General features: G+C 38.9%; 1 protein-coding gene across 1 annotated transcript in view; it reads right to left on the bottom strand.

Moving 5' to 3' along the window:
• ec (ubiquitin specific peptidase echinus) overlaps window positions 1-22,090 on the bottom strand; it is a 378,892-nt gene that overhangs the window by 21,822 nt on the left and 334,980 nt on the right. Inside the window, exon 15 of the mRNA XM_090378841.1 lies at window positions 16,705-18,339. Within this exon, the coding sequence (XP_090234967.1) occupies window positions 16,705-18,339 (1,635 nt within the window). The remainder of the gene's footprint in view (window positions 1-16,704; window positions 18,340-22,090) is intronic.

Genomic DNA, 22,090 nt, shown 5'->3' with positions numbered 1-22,090 from the left:
CAATGTTAAACTTCATTTGCCACCTCTCAGCCCATCTGCTCAACCTTTCCAGATCCTGTTGAAGCAGCAGAGTGTCAGTAGTGTCCTTGACAACCCTGCCAACCTTCATATCGTCTGCAAACTTGGACATTAAGCTTGATATACCATCATCAATATCATTTATAAATACAGAAAACAATAATGGACTCAACACTGAACCCTGAGGGACTCCACTAATAACATTAGTCCACGATGAGCATTGTCCATTGATTACCACTCTGTCTTCTCCCCCTCAACGACACTGCTCCAATTTGTGCAGCAGTCTTCATGTGCAACAGTATCAAAAGCCTTTCTAAGATCCAAGTATATAATATCAAAGTTATTCCCTGCATCCAGTTCTTTTGTGATTGCATCATAGTATCCAATCAAATTGGTCAGGCAAGACTACCCCTTAACAAAACCATGCTGTCTCCGTGCTATAACTGAAGTCTTGTCTAGATGATCCTGCAGTGCTTCTTTAACCAGTGCCTCCATTAATTTTCCTGGAAGAGAAGTTAAACTCACAGGTCTATAATTACTTGTCAGCCTTTGATCCTGCTTTGTGAATTGGGGTCACATTTGCACATCTCCAGTCAATGGGTACCTCCCCTGAGTCCAAGGAAGCTCTAATAATTATGGCTAATGGTTTGCATACTTCCTTTGCTGCCTCCTTTAATATAACTGGATAGATCTCATCCACCCCAGGTGCCTTTCTTGTGTTTATCTTCAACAATTTCTCCTCCACTTTACTCTCAGTTATTACAAGATTCTCTAGCTTACTGCCAGAGTTGAATACACCTCTGGCATTCCCCTCGATGAATAACTACTCATGTGTGAATGTCGATGCAAAATATTCATTTAGTTTGTTAGCTACCTAAGCAGGATCATCAACAGTTGACCCATCGATATCAAGTGGAGGAATCTGATTCATCCCCTTCCTTCTAGAGTTTACATAAGTAAAGAACTCTTTGCTGTTTTTCTTTGCATCCCTTGCCAAATATTTCTCGTAATCTGCCTTCGCCTGCCTAACCTCCTTTGTAACTTGGTTACAGATCAACTAGGCGCCTCTGTAGCAAGGTGGCAGGAGCAGCAGTGCATAGCACGTTTCTTGATTAGACTGGGGTTTGAGCCCGTGAGCCACCCGGAGGATGCGGAAAGGTCAGGGAATGACCACCGCATATCCCAGAGCAATATGGCTTTAGTTGCTAATGCTCCTAAAAACCAAATAACAACAACAACAGATGAACTTGTATCTATCATAGGCTTCTGTGTCACGTGTTAATTTGTATGTATCCTAAGCATTTTTCTTCTCTGCCATATGTCTCATTAGTTCATCTGACATCAATTTAGGCCTAAACCCTGAACAATATTTTTATTAGTTGGTATGTAAAGCCTAGTAGTTTCCAAGATAAGTTCTTTGAATGCTTCTCATTTTGAATTTGCTGTTGGTAACATCATCAGTTGGTCACACTGTATAGAATTTAAATACTGTCTCAGTCCATCGTAGTCGCCTTTACGAAAGCAATAACCCTTCCATTTACCCCTAATGGTAGTTACCTCTTTGAGTAAATCCCACTTCAGCACACTGTGATCGCTGCCACCTAGTGGTTCATTTATCTGCAGATTCTTAATGCATGAAGAATCACTAGTGATAATCAAATCAAGAGTATTACTCCCTCTAATTGCCTCCCGAACATGCTGATGTAGAAAATAATCATCCAATAAATCCACAAAAGCCTTGCTAGTGTGTGAGTGACCAGCTCCCAAATTCCAGTCAATATCTGGGAAATTAAAATCCCCCATTATAAGACTCTCTGATTTACTGGCCCACTCTATTTCCCTGTAGAGTTTCTTATTATACTCGTCAGAGTCATTAGGCCTATAGCACACTGCTACTCTCAATTTTGATCTCCCAATGCTTATGTCACACCAAACTGACTCGACACTGCACTGTCCAGCGATGTCAACTGGCTTCACTTCCTTGGATTTTATGTGTTTAACTAATAGCATAACCCCTCCTTCCTTCCTTTCCTGTTTATCCTTTCTGTAGACGTTGTACTCCCCAAATTCCAGTTCTGCATTCCTTATATCTGTGTGACACCACGTCTCTGATATCCCAACAATATCTGCCTTTGATGTTTTGAGCAATACTTCAAATTCATCAAATTTATCTCCTAGCATTGGTGTATACGCAAGTATACTTGCGTGTACACCAATGCTAGGAGGTTGTCACAGACATTCTCTGTCCTTGAGGTTGTCACAGTTATGCCAGACAAGCTGTACTTGCTACTTGGGAGTGTAAAACGCTGATGGAACTGATATTCCGGTGACACTCAAGTCAAGTGGACCCAATTTCGGCGAAGTCCAGACGGTCTGTGACAGCCAAATCCTCTGTTTGCACCTTCGCGATGGTAGGACTGTTAGTAATCCTGGGTATAACCTCCATGCACAAGTACATGGTGGGTGACCACCCAGGTGTGAACCAACGTAAGCAGGGGTCGAGGTGTGGCGCCCACACCACATGGAGGAACGCCACCCCTCTATGTTACCAGGCAGTACTAGGTGGTAGATGACTCTCATCAACCGGTGAAATACCACCACTTTGCTTATTGGAGGCTTGAAGTGGTGGAACCCATGTTTAGTCTCTAGAGCTAAGTTCCGGTCAACCCTTCCTTATCTCTTCCATCATGCAGTATGATTGATGACTTTTGAGGTTATGATGAACGTCGTGGTGAGATCCAATATTCCTTACATTTCGAGGGTACAGCTCTAAAATGGTATTCGCAGGTCAGCTGCTAGTTAGTACACCGGACTGAACCTATTGGTAACTCTCTAGGAAGCTTCCGGATCAGCTAGTGTATAATCTTGCTACCTCTACTCTGCCAGATAATGACTGGAGGGAGTCCGAGTAGTGTGTATGCGGGGAGCATTGTCGAGACCACGTTATGTCAAGGATCTGGGTATATTCTTACCACATGTACGCCATATCCAAAAATTTCATTACTTCATACAGCATGTCCCACCTACTTTTTCTTACTATTGAATACACCATGGATTGTCAAACTAATAGAGCAAGCTTATCTGCGAAAAGATCTAAACCTCCCAAGGACTTCCTAATTCATTTCACAAATATACGTGGTCTCAATTCTAATCTCAATGATGGCCATTTCCACTTGCAGTCTGCCAAACCCCATGTACTTCTTCTGACAGAATCTCAGTTATCGGTTGATTCATCTACTGCTCATCTCAGATGCCCAAATTATTCGCTGTATGATTCCTTTAGCCTCAAAGGTGGTATTTGTGCATATGTCCGTTCTGATTTTTCCTGTCAGAGACTTGGCAATTTGGAATCTCCTCTCTTTGATCTTCTCTGGCTTAAAATCTCTCTACCTCATTGTGTCAAATTCATCTGTTGTCTCTACCGTTCTCCCAACTCCACTAATCACTTGGAGCTCTTTGACTTCCTCTCTTTGCAACTTGACTTTCTCCAGTCCAACTTTCCTAACAGTGAAGTAATTTTCCTTGGTGATTTTAATGTTCACAACTCCAGTTGGCTTCCGTTTTCTAGTCACACCAACCCAGCAGGTCGAGATGCTGAGGCTTTTGCAATTACTAATGACCTAGAACAGATTGTTCATTTACCTACAAGAATACCGGACAATCCTAATCATACAGCCAACACGCTTGATCTTTTTTTCACAAACAACCCTTCTAAGTACACGGTCGAAGTGAGAGGTCCTTTAGGCACTTCAGATCACAAATTGGTGATTGTCTCTTCTCCAATGGAACCTTTATCTCATGGCTATTCCCAACCTCATATTGTTTGGCATTAGAAGAATGCAAAATGGGATGACCTGAGAGACTTCTTTTCTTCTTTTCCTTGGTCTGATTACTGTTTCAAAACTTCTGATGTCAACGTTTGCTCAGATCGTGTCAGTGAAATTATTCTTGCAGGAATGGAATCCCTTATCCCACACTCCACTTTAAAATCTCGTCCTTTATATCTAAACTTTGGTTTTCCAATAAATGTGCTAAGGCTGTCCAAGAGAAGAATGTTGCATATCGTAATTGGCTTGTTTCTAATTCTTCAGTTTCATTTTCTGCCTACACCAAAGCTCGCAACAGTTGTAAAGCAGATATTAATCAGTCCAAACTAGAGTTTGAACAGGCTAAGAGTAGAGAACTTGCTTCTTGCCCTAATGGTAGCCGAGCATTCTGGTCTCTTGCCAAAGCTATTGGCCGCAGCTTTTGCCCATCTTTGCTCCCACCTCTCTCCAAACCAGATGGTTCTGTTGCCACTTCAGCCAAGGATAAAGCTGACCTGTTAGCATCCCATTTTTCTTCCAGCTCATGTATTAATGATCTTGGTAAAACACCTCCCACCATTCCCAACACGCTCCATTCAATGCCTCCTGTGGTCTTCCGTCAAAAGGATATCAGAAGGATTTTGATGAATCTTGATGCTAAGAAAACTCCAGGTCCTGATGGTATTTATCCACTTGTTCTCAAAACCTGTGATCCTGAACTTACTCCTATTCTTTGCCGCTTTTTTCAATTTCTTATTCCAAAGATGTTTTTCCTTCTGCTTGGAAATTTGCTCATATCCAGCCAGTTCCTAAAAAGGGTGACAAATCCCTCCCATCCAATTATCGTCCCATTGCAATTACTTCTACTCTTTCTAAAGTAATGGAGAAATCAATTAACCGCCAACTCTTAAACTACCTAGAAACCTTCCGTCTGATCAACGATCGCCAGTATGGATTCCATCAATGTCGATTCACCCATTTATGGACTAATTCAATGGAAAGGTTCGGTGAAACACAAGTAGTTGCTCTTGATATCTCAAAGGCTTTTGATCGTGTTTGGCATAAAGGTCTTCTAAACAAGCTTCCATCTTATGGTTTGCCAACTGTTTTTAGTAATCGGTTATCCAGTTTTCTCTCTGATCGCTCACTGAGGGTGATGGTAGATGGCTCTCTGTCTTCTAACTTCTCCACTAATGCCGGTGTCCCACAAGGTTCAGTTCTTTCCCCCACTCTTTTCCTCTTGTATATCAATGACCTTCTTCCATTGACTGGAAATCCTATCCATAGTTTTGCCGATGATAGCACATTGCATTCAACTTTCCATTTTGAGAAACCTTGTCCTGCTCAATCAGCTTCAACTTCTCGAAAATCTGCTACCAATTCTTTAAATGCCGATCTTCAGGTAATTCTCCAGTGGGGCAAAGACAACTTAGTTGATTTCAACCCCTCTAAAACTCAGTCTTGTCTTGTATCTCACAAAAAGGGTTCTTCTGCTCCTATGCTTATCTTTAGTGACACTCCGATTTCTAGACAAAATTATATATCTCTTTTGGGGATTACCCTGACTTCTAATCTCTCCTGGCACAAGCACATTACAAATATTGCTTCCTCTGCATCTAAAAAACCTGGTTTTTTTCTTTCGCTCTTGGCGTTACTTTTCTTCCAAACAGCTGCTCACTCTGTATAAATCGCAAATCCGCCCTGCCATGGAATATTGATCCCACATCTGGGGTGGTGCCCCCAAAACCTCTCTCAGGCTTCTTGATTCCATTCAGAAGAAGGCAGTTAGGTTAATTAATGATTCATCTCTAACAGAGTCTCTCTCCACTCGCTTTCTCATAGGCGCACTGTTTCTGCTGCATGCCTCTTCTACAGATACTTCCATGGGCACTGTTCTTCTGAATTGGCTTCTATAATTCCTGCTGTCTCTTTCAAAACAGTCCGAACACGTGCCGCCACTAGCCAACATCCATTTACTGTCCAACTTCAAACCCACAGAACCAACTTTTCATCTTCCTCATTTATTCATTCAACTGCTGTTTTCTGGAACAACCTTCCTTCATACGTATTTCCTGAAAATTACAATCTACAGAAGTTCAAGTCCAATGTCAACAAATATCTTCTTTCGTCTTCTTAACCTCAAACCCAAGCACGGTACTAAGTACTATAGGTTCTAATACCTATTGTGTTTGGGGTTCACATAAAAAAAAAAAAAAAAAAAAAAAATACATGCACCTGTTTCTATTCTTAGCTACCCTAACACAACCCATGTGTTTACTTGTACCACAATGACTCCCAGCAGTCTCTGAAATATCCTGCATCTTGTTTTTCAGGCTTCTGCTCATTCCAATAGAAGCAGGGCAAGAATTTCTTTCACCTCTGCCAGTGGCTACTGTTAATCTATTAGTCTTTGTCTCCCCCAAAATATTTTATATTATATATTTTTGCCACACATAAATCCATAAAAAAGTCGAAAAACAATATGTTTCTGGGGTGGCAAACGGATTAATTGGATTTGCATTAATTTCAATGGGAAAAATTGTTTCATTTCGCGAACGGAGTCAAAGAACGAATTAAGTTCATGACCCAAGGTACCACTGTACTTTAAAATTACCTTGCAATCAAAGAAGATGAAGGAAAAGGTTTCTCAAACTAAAATGTAAAGTGCTACATGAGCAAAGCTATGGCTTGGATTTCTAGTCAGTGGAAGGAGGTCGTTAATGAACATAAGGGAAAGAATTGAACTTTGGGAACACCAGCATAATAGAAATGTTAAACGACAGAGCACCACTACCATTAGTGAGTATTTAGAGAGAAAACTGGATACCCAATTGCAAAAACCGGTCAGCAGTCACCAATTACATGGGAGCTTGTTTAAAAGGTATGTATGCCAAACACAATCAAAAGCCTTAGAAGCGTCAAGAGCAAATATTTGAGATTCGCCAAACTTTTCCATTGAATCTGTCTTTAGATGGGTAACATAAGCCAATATAGCAATAGCAGATTGACACTGACAGAGACTACATTGGTGGTCATTGATAAGATAGTTCAGGAGTTGGCCATTAATGGATTTCTCCATTCCTGTGGTATGAGTAGAGGTAAGTGCGATGGGACAATAATTGGAAGGGAGAGATTTGTCTCCTTTTTTAGGAAATGGCAGAATACAGGCAAATTTCCAAGAAGAAGGGAAAAAATAGAATAAGAAAGTGTAAAATGGAAACACAGAAGAGGAGCACATGTTTTCAGAACAAATGCAATCACAATTCTGAGCTTTCTTGGCGTCTAGGTTGTACAGAAATCAAACATTCTGTTGGAAGACCACTGAAGGTGTGTGTGGCAGGTGTAATTTCTTCTATTATATCAATGATCTTCACCAAGGTCAACCACTGAAGAATCAGAAGAACATAGGATGTCAGAAAGTCTGTTTTTTGTTTAGCTGAGGATGCAACTGAACAGTCAGATGGGAGTATTGATGGACATAAGTTGAAGCCAATAGCTCTGGTAACAGACCAGAAAGCTCAACTACTTAGACAAGACTCAAATTTTCTCCTCAAAAATTGATCAAAATTTTAGTAAAGCCTATAGTAAATAAAAAAATTCAATTGTTCAAAATTCAGTTTGGATTTACTATAGGCAGAAAATGAAGCTGGAGATTTGGACAAGCCAAACGAAATATGCTATACAGGAATACCTCGCATAGTGCGGTTTTGAACAGAGCATGTTTCGCTACAGCACGGTTTACAAATTGAAAAAAAATTAAAGTGCGTTACGTACCAATACATTTGGTATGTATGTATGTATGTATGTATAATGCAGGCTCGTAGGTCAATGCGTTAGGGATTCAAGGCCATTCTTACTGTTGTCGAAACTCCCATTATATACAGACTCTGCTAGCATTCATACATTAGTAAACACTCTAGATTCCAAGCGGTGAGGTCAGTGATCGTGTGTAAGCTATACAAATATTTTTCGCTGTGTATTTTTATTAAAGATTATTTTTTAAAAACGTTACACCTTTATATGCAAATATGAGTGGAAAGAAGAAATGTAATGGCGCTGAGTGTTCTTCTAAATCCAAACATCGAACAAGGTATGAAGGTAAGGCAGGCGTTGCAAAATGACATTTGATGTTATAAAGAGATGTATGCAGATAAAAAGAAGGAAAAAACTGCAAACTAAGCTGATCAGTTACTTTTCAAAATAAAAATACAGTACATACAGTCTGTCCTCATATAGCACGATAGTTGTGTTCCTAGAAAACCTCGTGCAATGCAAAATCGTGCAATATAAACAACAGGCCCTATGGGAAAAGTGGGGTTAGGTGCGGACCACCCAAGATTGAACACACATTTGGAACCAAAACATTACCAAACACAATAAATAATCGGGTAATTTTAATCGTTATAAAATACTTACGTATTTTATAACGATTAAAATACGTAATAAAAAATAATATATATTTTATTATAATATAATAAATATTTTTTTATTATTTATTATATTATAATAAAGTATTTTTAGTATTTTTTAATACTAAAAAAGTATTTTTTACGAATAAGTATGTTATTCGTAAAAAAATTATTATATTAAATAAAATAGTCGTAATAAAATACTTACATATTTTATAATACGTAATGACTATTACGTAATAAAATATTGCAAATGCTTTTGCTTCTATTGTAAGCAAACTTGTTTTTTGTTTGATTTTCTATCCAAACAGATGACAGCCGTTCTATCCCTTCCAATTCTTGTGTCTTAATCTAAAGGATTTTAATTACACTTTGAGTTGTTCCTGCTATGAAAGTTGTTTTTATTTTCTCCACATTCTTTGTAATTCTCGGCGTTGCCTCATTTAGGTCTGTACCACGTGCAATATCACATGGTCTTTCATTTCGCTCAAAGCGTTTCACAATTTCATATTTTTTTCTCTATCGACAGAGGCGGACTGGCCATAAGCCTTACCCGGGAAATCCCGGTGGGCCAGAGGCCGGTGTGATTTTGGCCATAAACCGCAGTATGAGGCCACTATAAATTTTCCCGGGTAAGAATTTTTGACCCAGTCCGCCTCTGTTTATCGATATTGCTTCTTTTTTTTTTCTCTCTCTGAATCTGCAGTGTCTTCGCCAGAACGCTTCCTTTTCACACCTTTTAAGTATTTTACTAATTTTTAGGGAATAAAGCGCAATTACAAAACGAGGAGGCACGCTTGATACACATAAACAAAGCTGCGCCTGTGTAGCAACTGAATAAACAACACCGTAAAGGCCGAGATACACTATTAACACCCCACATTTTACTAAAGCACATTTCTGGGGGTTACTACCGTAAAACAATAAAAACAATTTCCAGTTTCGTTTCTGCTAGTGGAATCTGTTATAAACTGGTAGTAAACTCCATCTAATTGATTTGCGATTATATCGATAGCTGGAATTGTGTTGGTTTTTACGTTATTATGGTGAAATGTGTTTCCCCTTCACTGATATAAAACACATAAATACATTTTCAGAATCTTCTTCCTTCCTATCGTGTTGCGTTCGGTTGGGGTGATTCCGCGTTCGACTGCCATTTCTTGTAAACACAAAGGCGAATCGTGCATAAGCGAATTCGGTTCGTGATATATAAGATATCGTTCCCCTATTTATAAATCGTGTATGATCGAATTCGTGTAATGTAAACACGTGTTATACGAGGACCGACTGTACTTCACTTATATTCTTTTGGTATGTACATACTGCAATAAAAATCATTTCTACAGTACCTACTAGTATTTTTCATTTTTATCATTTAATTTCTTTTTTTGCAAGAACTTCGTGTGTATTAATTTATAGTAAACAAACATCTATATATTTTTGCAACTCGACCCATATAATGAAATTGTCAGAATTCATTACATACATTAAAATACATACTAATAATACCTCGATCAGCACGGTTTTGCATAGAGCAGTATTTTTTTGGAATGAATTAACCGCGCTACGCAAGATATTCCTGTATTGCATTTGGCTTGCATCCAGATCATCTCAGACAGCCTTACCACATTTATTGGAAAATCAAGGTAAAATGAAAAGGGACAAGGTGAAATTCAGAATATACAATAATGCATAAAAATATGATGCAATCCAAGTGATATTGGCATCAGAAGATTTAAAACAGTAATCTAACCAAAGAAAAGAAGAATAGAAATGATGCATATAATCATATTTTGCATTCCACTGTTCTTATAGGTGTGTGAAATAAATTGTAACACACCTGTAACATAAAATAACCTGTGATTGGGCTGAGAATGGCAAAGAAGGGAGGCTCCACTAGAGAAGAGATCACCAACAATTTGTGTTTAGGAATAGTGCTGAATTCTGGTAGAACAAGCTGTGTAAGATCATTAGAATTGCAAAAGTTCTGGTATTTTATCTGCAGCTTCCATGTAACTATAAAACTGAAGCCAGTTGGAACATTAAGGTCACTAAGGAAAACTGCATCGCTTTAGGAAAAGTTAGATTAGCATTACTAGTGGCAAATGATGCAAGAAAGCAAGCTTATACAGAATCAGCCAAAAAAAAAAAACCCCTTTCACCCATCCAACCACTCCAAAAGTTTGCCTACTTCTTCCTTAAAGTTACTTAAGCTATCAACTTCCACAACAATGTATTGAAATTTTTTCCGGTAATCAACCACTCGCTGGCTAAAGGCATATTTCCACACATCTATTCTGCAAGCATCCTTACACAATTTGAATTTATGTTCCCTAATGTGCAGAGTCTGAACAAGAGGAAGAATCCCATCAACACTGAGCTGGCTCAATCCATTTAAAGCCTTAAACACCTCAATCAGATCACAATGCAGGTGCCTAGTCTCCAGATGCAATTTGCAGAACTGAAGCTTTTCTTGGTAAGAGAACCCCTCTGTACTGCTCACAATCTCGTTGCCCTTCTCTGTACTTATTCCAGAAGCTCCATATCCTTCCTAAAATGAGATCCAGATCTGTATGCAGTACTCAAGATGTGGCCTGACCATTGCTTTATACAATGGGATAATCACCACCTTATCCCTGCTGGCAAAATTCCATTGACAAAACCTCAAGAACTGTCCCGGCAGCCTGTCTGCATTGCCAAGAGAACTTCATATCTGACTGCACAATTACCACCAGGTATTTTTCATTTTCCACAACCCTGACTGTAGTATCATACAGTTGGTACGTTACTCTGGAGTTACTGCTACCCTTAGGCAGTATTTTGCATTTATCAAACTTCGATTGCCATTTCTCAATCCATCTGCCTAAATTTTCTTGATTCTGCTATAACAGCATACTGTCATTACTGTTATTAATCACTCTGCCAACCTTTGTTATCCATGTGTGGTACCAACCTTTGTTTTCTGCAAACCTGGATGTAAGTCTAATATGCCTTCATCAATATCATTGAAAAATATAGAACAACAATGGGTCAAACACTGAGGAACTTCACTAATAACATTAGTCCATAAAGAGCAGTGTCTGTTGATTACCACTATCTATTTTCTCACACTCAACCATCCTTTATGTATAGCAGAAACTTTCCCTTAATGCCACACTGCAATGGACCATAATCTGCCACACTGGTCCACTGTAGGTTGGCAGAATGACCGTATTTAGCAGTCAGGGGCTATTTAGCAGTCTTTAGCGTATTTAGCAGTCTACTCAGAGTGTGTGCTATTACACTCCTGCTCCTGACCACTCAGCTATGGAAGCCTCCGTAGCCAAGTGGTCAGGAGCGGGAGTGCAATAGCACATGCTCTTCTAGTTAGAACACAAGGAGATAGAGGCCCAACTCCGAGAAATACCATCAGATGCTGAGAAGCCTGCTGAAATCAAAGCTGAATGCCAGGGACATGGTCACAGCCATAAACACTTATGCAGTCCCAGTACTCCATGATCAGAGGGAGGACCAACACCGAGATGGAGGAGATTATGAGATACGAGGGGGTATCAAAAAGTTCATACTGTTACCTAGAAATAATAGCCCTAGAAAGGTGAAACTTCACAGGAACTTTAAACCTTTTCTATGTATTATCCATGTATAGTAACACATCATCTATGGATCAGTTGTTAAATGCCTTGATCATGGAAGTCCGCAATTTTTGCCTGAAACCACGATTTCACTTCACTGATGACTTTCTGAGATGAATCAAAGTGGCATCCACGCAACGGTTTCTTCATTTCTCAAAACAAGAAGTCTGACGATGCTAGGTCAGGAGAATAGGATGGGTACAGCAGTAGTTTGAAGCATTACACAAATCCAACAGTTAGCAAGAACATTGCATTCAACACTGCTTCTGCAAAGGCGTCAGCAATCTTGGATCCCATCGTGCGGAGACCTTAGACATGCGCAGGTGGTTTATGTAAAATGCTGTGGGCAGACCCACTGCATTTGTGATGAAATAAATTATCACACATCTGTCACTCAGCACCAGCTGCTCAACCTTTGCAACCGTTTCACTGTCAGTGGATGTTGATGGCCTTCCTTCTCTTGGCTTGTCAAAGACACTTGTACGACTGCACTGGAACTTCCATTTCTACTTTTTTACAGCATCAAAGGATGGACAATTCTGCCCATACAGAGCTTTCATTTCTTTGTCAATTTTCTGAGCTTTCTTGCCCTGCAAACGCAGGAACTTGATTATTGTTCGATACTCCACTTTGTCAACCATAGCAACCTTCCTCAGATTCCGGGCTTCACCTCTAGTGTACGATCACCTACGGGAATGAAATTTTACATGTTAGTTATTGAATATGTAGACAACTTATATTAAAAACAACATCTTCCTACTGATATTTTACTAGGTCAGGGTACGAACTTTTTGATACCTCCTCGTATAATACTGGGATAATGGTGACCGAGAGGTGCCAACATCATCATCCCAGTACAGTAAACCCCCGCTATTCGCGGGGTTTACGTTCCTGAGAAATGCCGCGAATACCGAAAACGCGAATACTGAGTTATGGCTCCCATAGTAATAAAGGGGTTCCGTTCCAAAGTATGAAATATATAAGAAAAACTAGTCTAAGATTTTGTCTATGTATGTGTTATATGTACCTTCATAATATGACTATGTACATAGACAGTACATAGTGAAATGCAAGCATATGGCATCAAAATGAAAATAAGAAACAATTTAATATTAAATGTAATATTTATTAGAAATTTCAAACAAATCTTTCAAACCAGCGTCTTTGCTAGCTAAAAAACCTATCCCGCCAGTGCTATCACCAGTTTCGCTAAAGCGTTGATAAGGAGTTTTGCGTTTTCGCGAATGATGAGTGAATTTAACGGAATTTTATTTTGAGTTCGGTCTTCTATCCACAGATTTAAAGTTTTTTCCATTTTTTCTAATTTAACATCACGAGTTACAGAGCAAATTTTTGAAGCAATTAGCGCGTTTTCACGGACACTACGGCGGACTTTTTCTTCCGATTTCTTGATTGATCGTACCGTTGACTTATTGATTTTATAATGTTTTGCCACTGAGGAGACACTTTCACCATTAGAAATTTTATCTAATAACTTAATTTTATTCGCTAATGTCATCACCTTCTTTGATATTTTCACATTTCTCTTGTTATTCGTAGTCATATTTTTGTAGGGGTTAGAAAGAACTTGTCCACAATAAAGTCACTTTCTTCCGTTAACACACTCGAAAAAGTCTGTTTTACACTGCAAAACGGGAGATTTATCACTTTTGTAAGCATATCAATTTATAAATTGATAAATTTATATGCATATAAATTAAAAGCAAACGACGAAACCTTCCATAACAAGCGCATAACACATATTGAACAAGGATTAGCGAGAAACATTCACGCTCGCGATTTTGTCACCACTCTTCCCCCACCCACTGAGCGCTGTTTTGACCGGGAAAGATAATTTTAGCCACGCCCATGTTTTTTTATGGCGGAAAATATTCACGGCGCTTTAAAATTCACATTTTTTAGGTTTCATTTTATATTAAATCGGTGATCGCGAATACGCGAAACCGCGAATACAGATACCGCGAATAGCGGGGGTTTACTGTATTATATATTATGGTCAGTCTTTTGATGACCCAAAGTCGGTAATTGAGAGACTGACCAGAGCCCGTAAAGAAGGTGGAGGGATTGACTTACCTCATTGAACAAGAGAGGAGAACAATTAAGAACCTGTGGGATTACTTCCAGGAAAGCACATCATCAATCCACCAAGCCATATAAGAAATATAGACAAAGGGCACACAATGGTCAACAAGGAGACCACACTTTGCACAGACAGACAGACAATAAAAAGACAGAAAGATGAGAGGAAAATGAAGAAGCTAACACAAAAATACCAGCTGATCAAAGAAAGTTTACCATATTAAAATACGAGCCTCAGGCTGTGATATAAACCACCACTGTACCATCATAATGGACAAGATGATCCAACAGACCAGACATAACCCTCATTGACAAGAAAGAAATGGCTACCTACCTGATCAACATAGCAGTGCCCAACACCAGCAACCTCCAGAAAACATACGGAAGTACTCATACTTAAGACAGGAAATCAAAGATATTATTATTATCTATATGGTGTAAGGAAGCCTGAGGCTTATATTGCACCAGCCAAAAAAAAAAAAAAATCTCAATTACCCCGAGAGAGAGAGAGAAGTAGAAGGGCATCACCAAGAAAGAGAAGAATGATGATATCCAGCTCAGGACCCTGGGTGTGCCAAGCCCATACTCACCAGATGTGAGCCCCTGGGGTTAATATAAGTGACATATAGAACAAGTAATCGCCATTCGATCATCATGTCAACCACTGGCATGGTGCCAAAGGGCCTCCATAAGAACCTGGCAACAATAGGCCTCCCAGAGAACACTTGAATGGAACTTCAGAAAGCCACAATCCTGAACACTGTAGGATAGTAAGAGAGTTCTTCAACCAATGTGATATGGAAAAAATAATAATAAACAATAATAATAATAATAAAATTTAAAAAAATTGAGGGGGGGAGAAATAATTTACAGATTTCTATTGGTCTAATTTTAACAAAATTTGGAACAGCTTGACAGATCTTTATAAAAGAGCCAAATATAAAATTTTGTGTAGGAGTTGAGTTATTATATGTGGACAGTTGTTATTTTTGGCACAAGGGCTGCTTAGGCCATATTGCACCTATCAGTAATATGGAAGTCATCCCTGATTACTGTTATGGGAACAGTCAGAAACAATCATATAATTTTATACGTTTAAGAAAGCAGAAAAACTCTGAGATTAGCATCATTACCTATGATATGACAAAGCATCAAAGATTCTTTTAAGATTTAGAAGAAAACTGGATGAGAGTTGCTGGGCATGAGTGCATTCAACAAGATGTGCCTCACTGTGATCAGAGAGTTGCAGTGCGTACACTGGAGGATCATTTCCCGTGAGGAGAAATAGGTAATCTGACTGTGACCAATTCATGCTCTGGCTAGGATTACATCCTCCTTTCTGTCTGGTTTTATTTGAAAGAGCTTATTATCTGTTTGAGCTTGCCATGTCCATTGTTCCTTACATATTCTTCATATATTAGATCTGTAGTCAACATATGGAATACAATAATGCAATGGGGCTGGGTTGGATGGATGTTTGGCAGCATAGTCCGCACATTCGTTTCCTGATACCTCAGTGTGGCCTGGGATACAGCAAAAGATACATGCATACAGATGGATAAATGTGGTGAGGACAAGCACATCCTTCTTTAGGTGAGCTAGCACACATGCTAGCTCACCTAAAAATAAGAATAAGCAGACATATTTTTTTTGTTTTTATTCTTTTTTATCATTGAAAACATCATAATAATCGTTTTTTAAAATTCAAACAACACACAGCTCCTTAACTATTCAGAACCAGACACATTTATATGAAATTTATTCTTTGTTTCCAGTCCTGTACAAATTATAAGATATCGAGAGGACTCTCTTGTTCTTTTATCTGTTTTTTGGCCAGCAAGATTTAAACTGCATAGATAATACAATGTTTAATTTTTACAGCAGAACAAAGTTACCTTTGCAATGAGTTTCCCTAGTGTTGCATTACTTTCCAACAGATGCCCCCCCCCTCCAGGTTAATTGGCCATTTGTTTAAAAGATGAGATACTGCTAATTGGTCCCTCATCAGATAGCTACTGACAAACATAAAACAAAGATAACTTTGGCTATATGACAACTTTGATTTCATATACTGCATTTCAGTTCACATCATACAGCATCTTTACAACTGTTTGATGATCTTCTATCTGAAGAGGAGACCAGATAGTTCGGTAATAACTTGACTTAGCAATGTCTTATCTTTTAAACAAATCACCAATTCCAATTAACCTTTGGCATGGCAAATCATTTCAAAATAGTGCAATACTGGCAACTTGTTGCAAAGGAAGTCTGTCTGCTATGAGAACTAGGACCACTGTACTATCATACAGTTTAAATCCTGTTGTCTGGAAACACAGACAAAATAACATACAATGTAACTGAATGGTTACATTTTATCATGTAAACATTCAGTATTAATGTTATTGAAGGGGTAATCCCTACTATTTTCCTCAAGTAATGCTTTTTTTTTCCCTAAGTTTAAATTCTTTATGCTGATCTTATATAGTAAAATGAGAGCTGTTGCAAAATACAGATGCTTCTTTATAAGGTGATGTTCTTAACTACACAAAGATTATGTGGATATGACCCATCATATGGGTAATTTGTCACAGAAAAGGTATCATCAGGGCACACAAAAAATGAGTATTACAATATATTAACAAGTAGATCAACTACAATATTTTTAAAATTAACGTTTTCACTTAATAGAGAAAAATCAATAACTGAACATATTTAACACCAAAGTGTAAGTGGCCTTACCTGTCACATTTTCTTCTGTCTGGTATTGTTCTAATACCTGAGAACTTTGGTTAGTTTTCTTTTGAAGAATTTGCAGTTGTTTTGACTGAAGTTCCTGCAACCAAGTTGTTCCTGCTCTGATATTTGGAATTACATTAGTAGAAGAGGAAGCATTTTTCTTAACATTAGTCGAAGCATTCAATATCTGCTGCCGCTTGGCTTGAATCTCTGCCAGAAAATCATTTGAAGCTGGGGGCAAGTCATCCGACACATGAGCATGAATGTCTGGCACAGGTGTAGTTGGTAATAATTCAACTTCTTTGTTTTTATTCATGGTTTCACAGCTGTAAGAAGGCAACTCTGGGAACTGAGATAAAATTATGGATGGTTGTATTGAAGTTGGTAATACATGTTCTATAGATTCATGAGGCTTAAATGGCAAATGAAGCTGTCTTGATGTATCTGTAATATCATTTGCAAGTTGAGGAAAAAGAGATTTAGCTTTTGGGGAAGGAGATGTAGATGTCTGAATATGTGGTGGATTTACTTTCATCAGGAGAGGTCGGTGATAAGAATCCCTGCTAACAAATGCATGATGTGGCTGATGAAATCCTCTGCTTACTTGGGGTAACTTTGATTGCTCATCCTTTGTTTTTAGTTTTCTCATGGAAATTGTAGGAGAAACAGGTATTTGATGAAGAACTGTATCATCAAAGGAACGTTCTAGGTGATCTGAAAGATCCTGTCCTTCTCTGAGATCAGGTAAACTTCTATTTTTTCTTTTCATGAAACTTCCCATGAGTTTCCTCTTAATTTTGTGCTGTTTTCTGTTTGACTGATTGGCATATGCCTGTTCAGTTCCATCCCGAAGCAGCAAGTTGCTGTAGGATGAAAATTCTTCACATTTTAAAAAGTTTGAAGGACCAGAGTAAGTGCGACATAGGGTAGTTTGTCTTAAGGGTTCCCATTCACTTGAATAATCACTCAACTCAGACTCAAGCTTCTCATGTTTCTTAAGAGTATTAGTCTTTGCACTACTCACATTTGCATTTTGTATCTTATGAGATTTTTCAACTGTATCTGATACTTGACTTCTAATAGGGTGTGTTTTTGTTGGGCTTACTTTTTGAACAGCTTCAGTATTTCCAGCACAGGATTTGGTGCTTTGGCGCTGCCTATCTAAAAAGTCTTTGTAAATTTGATTATCATCTTTGATCCGCATTGAGCCTGTACCTGAAATAGCTTTACGACGGCTTCCTTTCTTTGGAAGTGTTCCATAAATAGCAATGCTTTTATCTGAATTTTCAAACCCATCTAGAGATGTTTGGTGAGTGCTGTCTTTACTTCCTTGTCGAACGTGAGTGCTGTCTTTACTTCCTTGTCGAATGTGAGTGCTGTCTTTACTTCCTTGTCGAGCATGAGTGCCATCCTTACTGCTTTGTCGGCTGTGACGCCCATGAGTACTATCCCGACTGGACTGACGGCTGTGATGGCCTTCCAGTGCACCCTTCTGTCTTCTTTTTTCTTCCGCCTCTACTTCCTTTAGTCTACGGTACAAACACGAAGAGCGCATAACACACGTACTATGCTTCATTTTTGCTGATACAAGAGACCTGGAATTGCTGTATGGTGCATCCATAGCTGCTCTTGCTCTAGCTGCAAGTAAATATGAAGTTCTTGAAGGTAAAAAATTATCATAACTTAAATACAAAACACAAATTTTTGTAAAATTTATGATGTAATGTATATTTTATATAACACACATAAAAAATTAAATAAATAGTTAAATTAATTGCCAACATAATTTGTGGTTCTGCTCTTATCTTCAAGCAAACCCTTTAAGAGACCTAAAAATAATGAACTAGAAATAATGAAATAGTGAAGTAGCTGCCATTTAAATGCTATGCACAACTTCCATTAGAAAAATTTTAATGTTCACCTCCTTGCTAGAGTGAATAAGAATAATTGAAATCTCTGACTTTTGAGCCAGTAGTAGTAACTAATTTATTTATACTATCAGCAGTCAGTTCTAGATTGTCCTAAAGACATTTCACCCTCAGCAGCATAACAGCTTCACTGCACCATATGCATCTGGAGGATCTGGTTTCAATTCTATTCACTGACCAGGAAACTTCATAAAAGTTTTTGCAGACTACAGTTAGCCAGTCCCAGACAGAAGTACACAATATTCCCACCCTGGAAATTCTCAGCTTTCCATCCCACAAACCGGCCAGGGAACACAATTTACATTTTAACATCACCCCATAAAGCCAAAAAAAGGAAGGAAAGCATTAATTATTTTTGAAATAACCTCCTTGACTAAGAAAAAAATATTAAACTTCATAATTTTAAGCTTAAAATAATTAAACTTTTTTATGGTCCTTGAGGTTGTCACAGACATTCTCTCAGATATGCCAGACAAGCTGTACTTGCTATCTGGGAGTCTAAAATGCTGATTGAACTGATATTCGGGTGACACTTAAGTGAAGTAAACCCAATTTCGGCAAAGTCTGGATGGTCTGTGACACCCAAATTCTCTGCTTGCACCTTCACGATGGTGGGAATGTTAGTAATCCTGGGTAGAACCCCCAAGCACAAGCACACTGTGGGCGACCACCTAGGTGTGAACCAACGTAGGCAGGAGTCTACAAGTGGCACCCACACCATACGGAGGAATGTCGCCCCTCTGTGTTACCAGGCAACAGTCATCTAGGTGGTAGATGACTCTCATCAACCGGTGCAATACCATCACTTTGCTTATTGGAGGCTTGAAGTGGTGGAACACATGTTTAGACTCCAGAGCTAAGTTCTGATCAGCCATTCCCCATCTCTTCCATGTCCATCTTATGATGGACATGGCGAGATCCAATCTTCCTTACATTTCGGGGAAACAGCTTTAAAACGATGTTCGGACTATTTTGAAAGAGAGAGCGGGAATTATAGAAGCCAATTCAGAAGAACAGTGCCCAGGGAAGTATCTGTAGAAGAGGCATGCAACAGAAACAGTACATCGATGAGACAGCAAGTGAAGAGACTCTGTTAGAGATGAATCATTAATTAACCTAACTACCCTCTTCTGAACGGAATCAAGAAGCCTGAGAGAGGTTTTGGGGGCACCACGCCAGATGTGGGAACAATATTCCATGGCAGATCAGATTTCTGATTTATACAGAGTGAGCAGTTGTTTGGAAGAAAAGTAATGCCGAGAGAAAAAGAGAAAACCAAGTTTTTTAGATGCAGAAGCAGCAATATTTGTAATCTGCTTGTGCCAAGAGAGATCAGGATAATCCCAAAAGAGATATCGTTTTGCCTAGAAATCAGAGTGTCACCAAAGATAAGCATAGAAGCAGAAGAATCCTTTTTGTGAGATACAAGACAAGACTGAGTTTTAGAAGAATTGAAATCAACTAAGTTGTCTCTGCCCCACTGGAGAATTACCCGAAGATCCGCATTTAAGTAATTGGTAGCAGATTGAGCAGGGCAAGGTTTCTCAAAATGGAAAGTGGAATGCAATGTGCTATCATCGGCAAAACTATGGATAGGATTTCAGTCAATGGAAGAAGGTCATTAATATACAAGAGGAAAAAGAGTGGAGGAAAGAACTGAACCTTGGGGAACACCTGCATTAGTGAAGAAGTTAGAAGACAGAGAGCCATCTACCATCACTCTCAGTGAGCGATAAGAGAGAAAACTGGATAACCAATTACAAAAAAAAAAAACAGTTGGCAAACCATAAAATGGAAGCTTGTTTTGAAGACCTTTATACCAAACATGATCGAAAGCCTTTGAGATGTCAAGAACAACTGCTTGTGTTTCACCAAACTTTTCCATTGAATTAGTCCATAAATGGGTAACATAAGCCAGAATATCACCAGTCGATCGACACTGACAGAATCCATACTGGCGATCGTTAATCAGACGGAACGTTTCTAGGCAGTTTAAGAGTTAATTGATTTCTCCATTATTTTAGAAAGAGTAGAAGTAATTGCAATGGGACGATAATTGGATGAGAGTGAAAAAAGGCGGCAAAGAACAGGAGTAAGTTCAGGAGCACAGGTTTTGAGAACAATTAGAGAAATACCATCAAGACCTGGAGCTTTCCTAGCATCAAGATTCGTCAAAATCCTTCTGACATCCTTTTGACGGAAGACCACAGGGGGCATTGAATGGAGTGTGTTGGGAATGCTGAGAGGTGTTTTACCAAGATCATTAATATGCGAGTTGGAAGAAAAATGGGATGCTGCCATGTCAGCTTTATCCTTGGCCGAAGTGACAACAGAACCGTCTGGTTTGGACAGAGGTGGGAGCAGAGATGGGCAAAAGTTGCGGCCAATAGATCTGGCAAGAGACCAGAATGCTTGGCTGCCAATAGGGCAAGAAGTAAGTTTTCTACTTTTAGCCTGTTCAAACTCTAGGTTTGGACTGATTAATAACAGCTTTACAATTGTTGCGAACTTTGGTGTAGGCAGAAAATGAAACTGAAGAATTAGAAACAAGCCAATTACGCTATGCAACATTCTTCTCTTGAACAGCCTTAACACATTTATTGGAAAATCAAGGTTTAGATAAAGGACTCCATTCCTGCAAGAATAATTTCACTGACATGATCTGAACAAATGTTGACATCAGAAGTTTTGAAACAGTAATCCGACCAAGGAAAGGAAATCTCGCAGGCCATCCCATTTTGCATTCTTGTAATGCCAAACAATATGAGGTTGGGAATAGTCATGAGATAAAGGCTCCATGGAGAAGAGAAAATCACCAAGTTGTGATCTAAAGTGCCTAAGGGACCTCTCACTTCAACCGTGTACTTAGAAGTGTTGTTTGTGAGAAAAAGATCAAGCGTGTTGGCTGTATGGTTAGGATTGTCCGGTATTCTTGTAGGAAAATGAACAATCTGTGCAAGATCATTAGTAATTGCAAAAGCCTCAGCATCTCGACCAGCTGAGTCGGTGTGACTAGAAAACGGAAGCCAGCTGGAGTTGTGAACATTAAAATCACCAAGGAAAATCACCTCACTGTTAGGAAAGTTGGACTGGAGAAAGTCAAGTTGCAGAGAGAGGAAGTCAAAGAATTGTAGAGACAACAGATGAATTGGATACAATGAGGTAGAGAGATTTTAAGCCAGAGGAGATCGAAAAGAGGAGATTCCAAATTACCAAGTCTCTGACAGGGAATATTGGAACGGACATATGCACAAGTACCACCTTTGAGGCAAAAGGAATCACAGAATGAATAATTTGGGCAACTGAGATGAGCAGTAATTGAATCAACTGATAACTGAGATTCTGTCAGAAAAAGTACATGGGGTTTAGTAGACTGCAAGTCTGCTAAATGGACATCGTTTATATGTGGAAATGGACATCGTTGAGATTAGAATTGAGACCATGTATATTTGTGAAATGAA

This window comes from Mastigoproctus giganteus, chromosome 8 (genome assembly GCF_048544385.1).
Source record: "Mastigoproctus giganteus isolate SK-2022 chromosome 8, ASM4854438v1, whole genome shotgun sequence".
In the NCBI taxonomy this organism is placed as follows: Eukaryota; Metazoa; Arthropoda; class Arachnida; order Uropygi; family Thelyphonidae; genus Mastigoproctus; species Mastigoproctus giganteus.
This window is presented reverse-complemented; position numbering and strand designations above follow the sequence as displayed.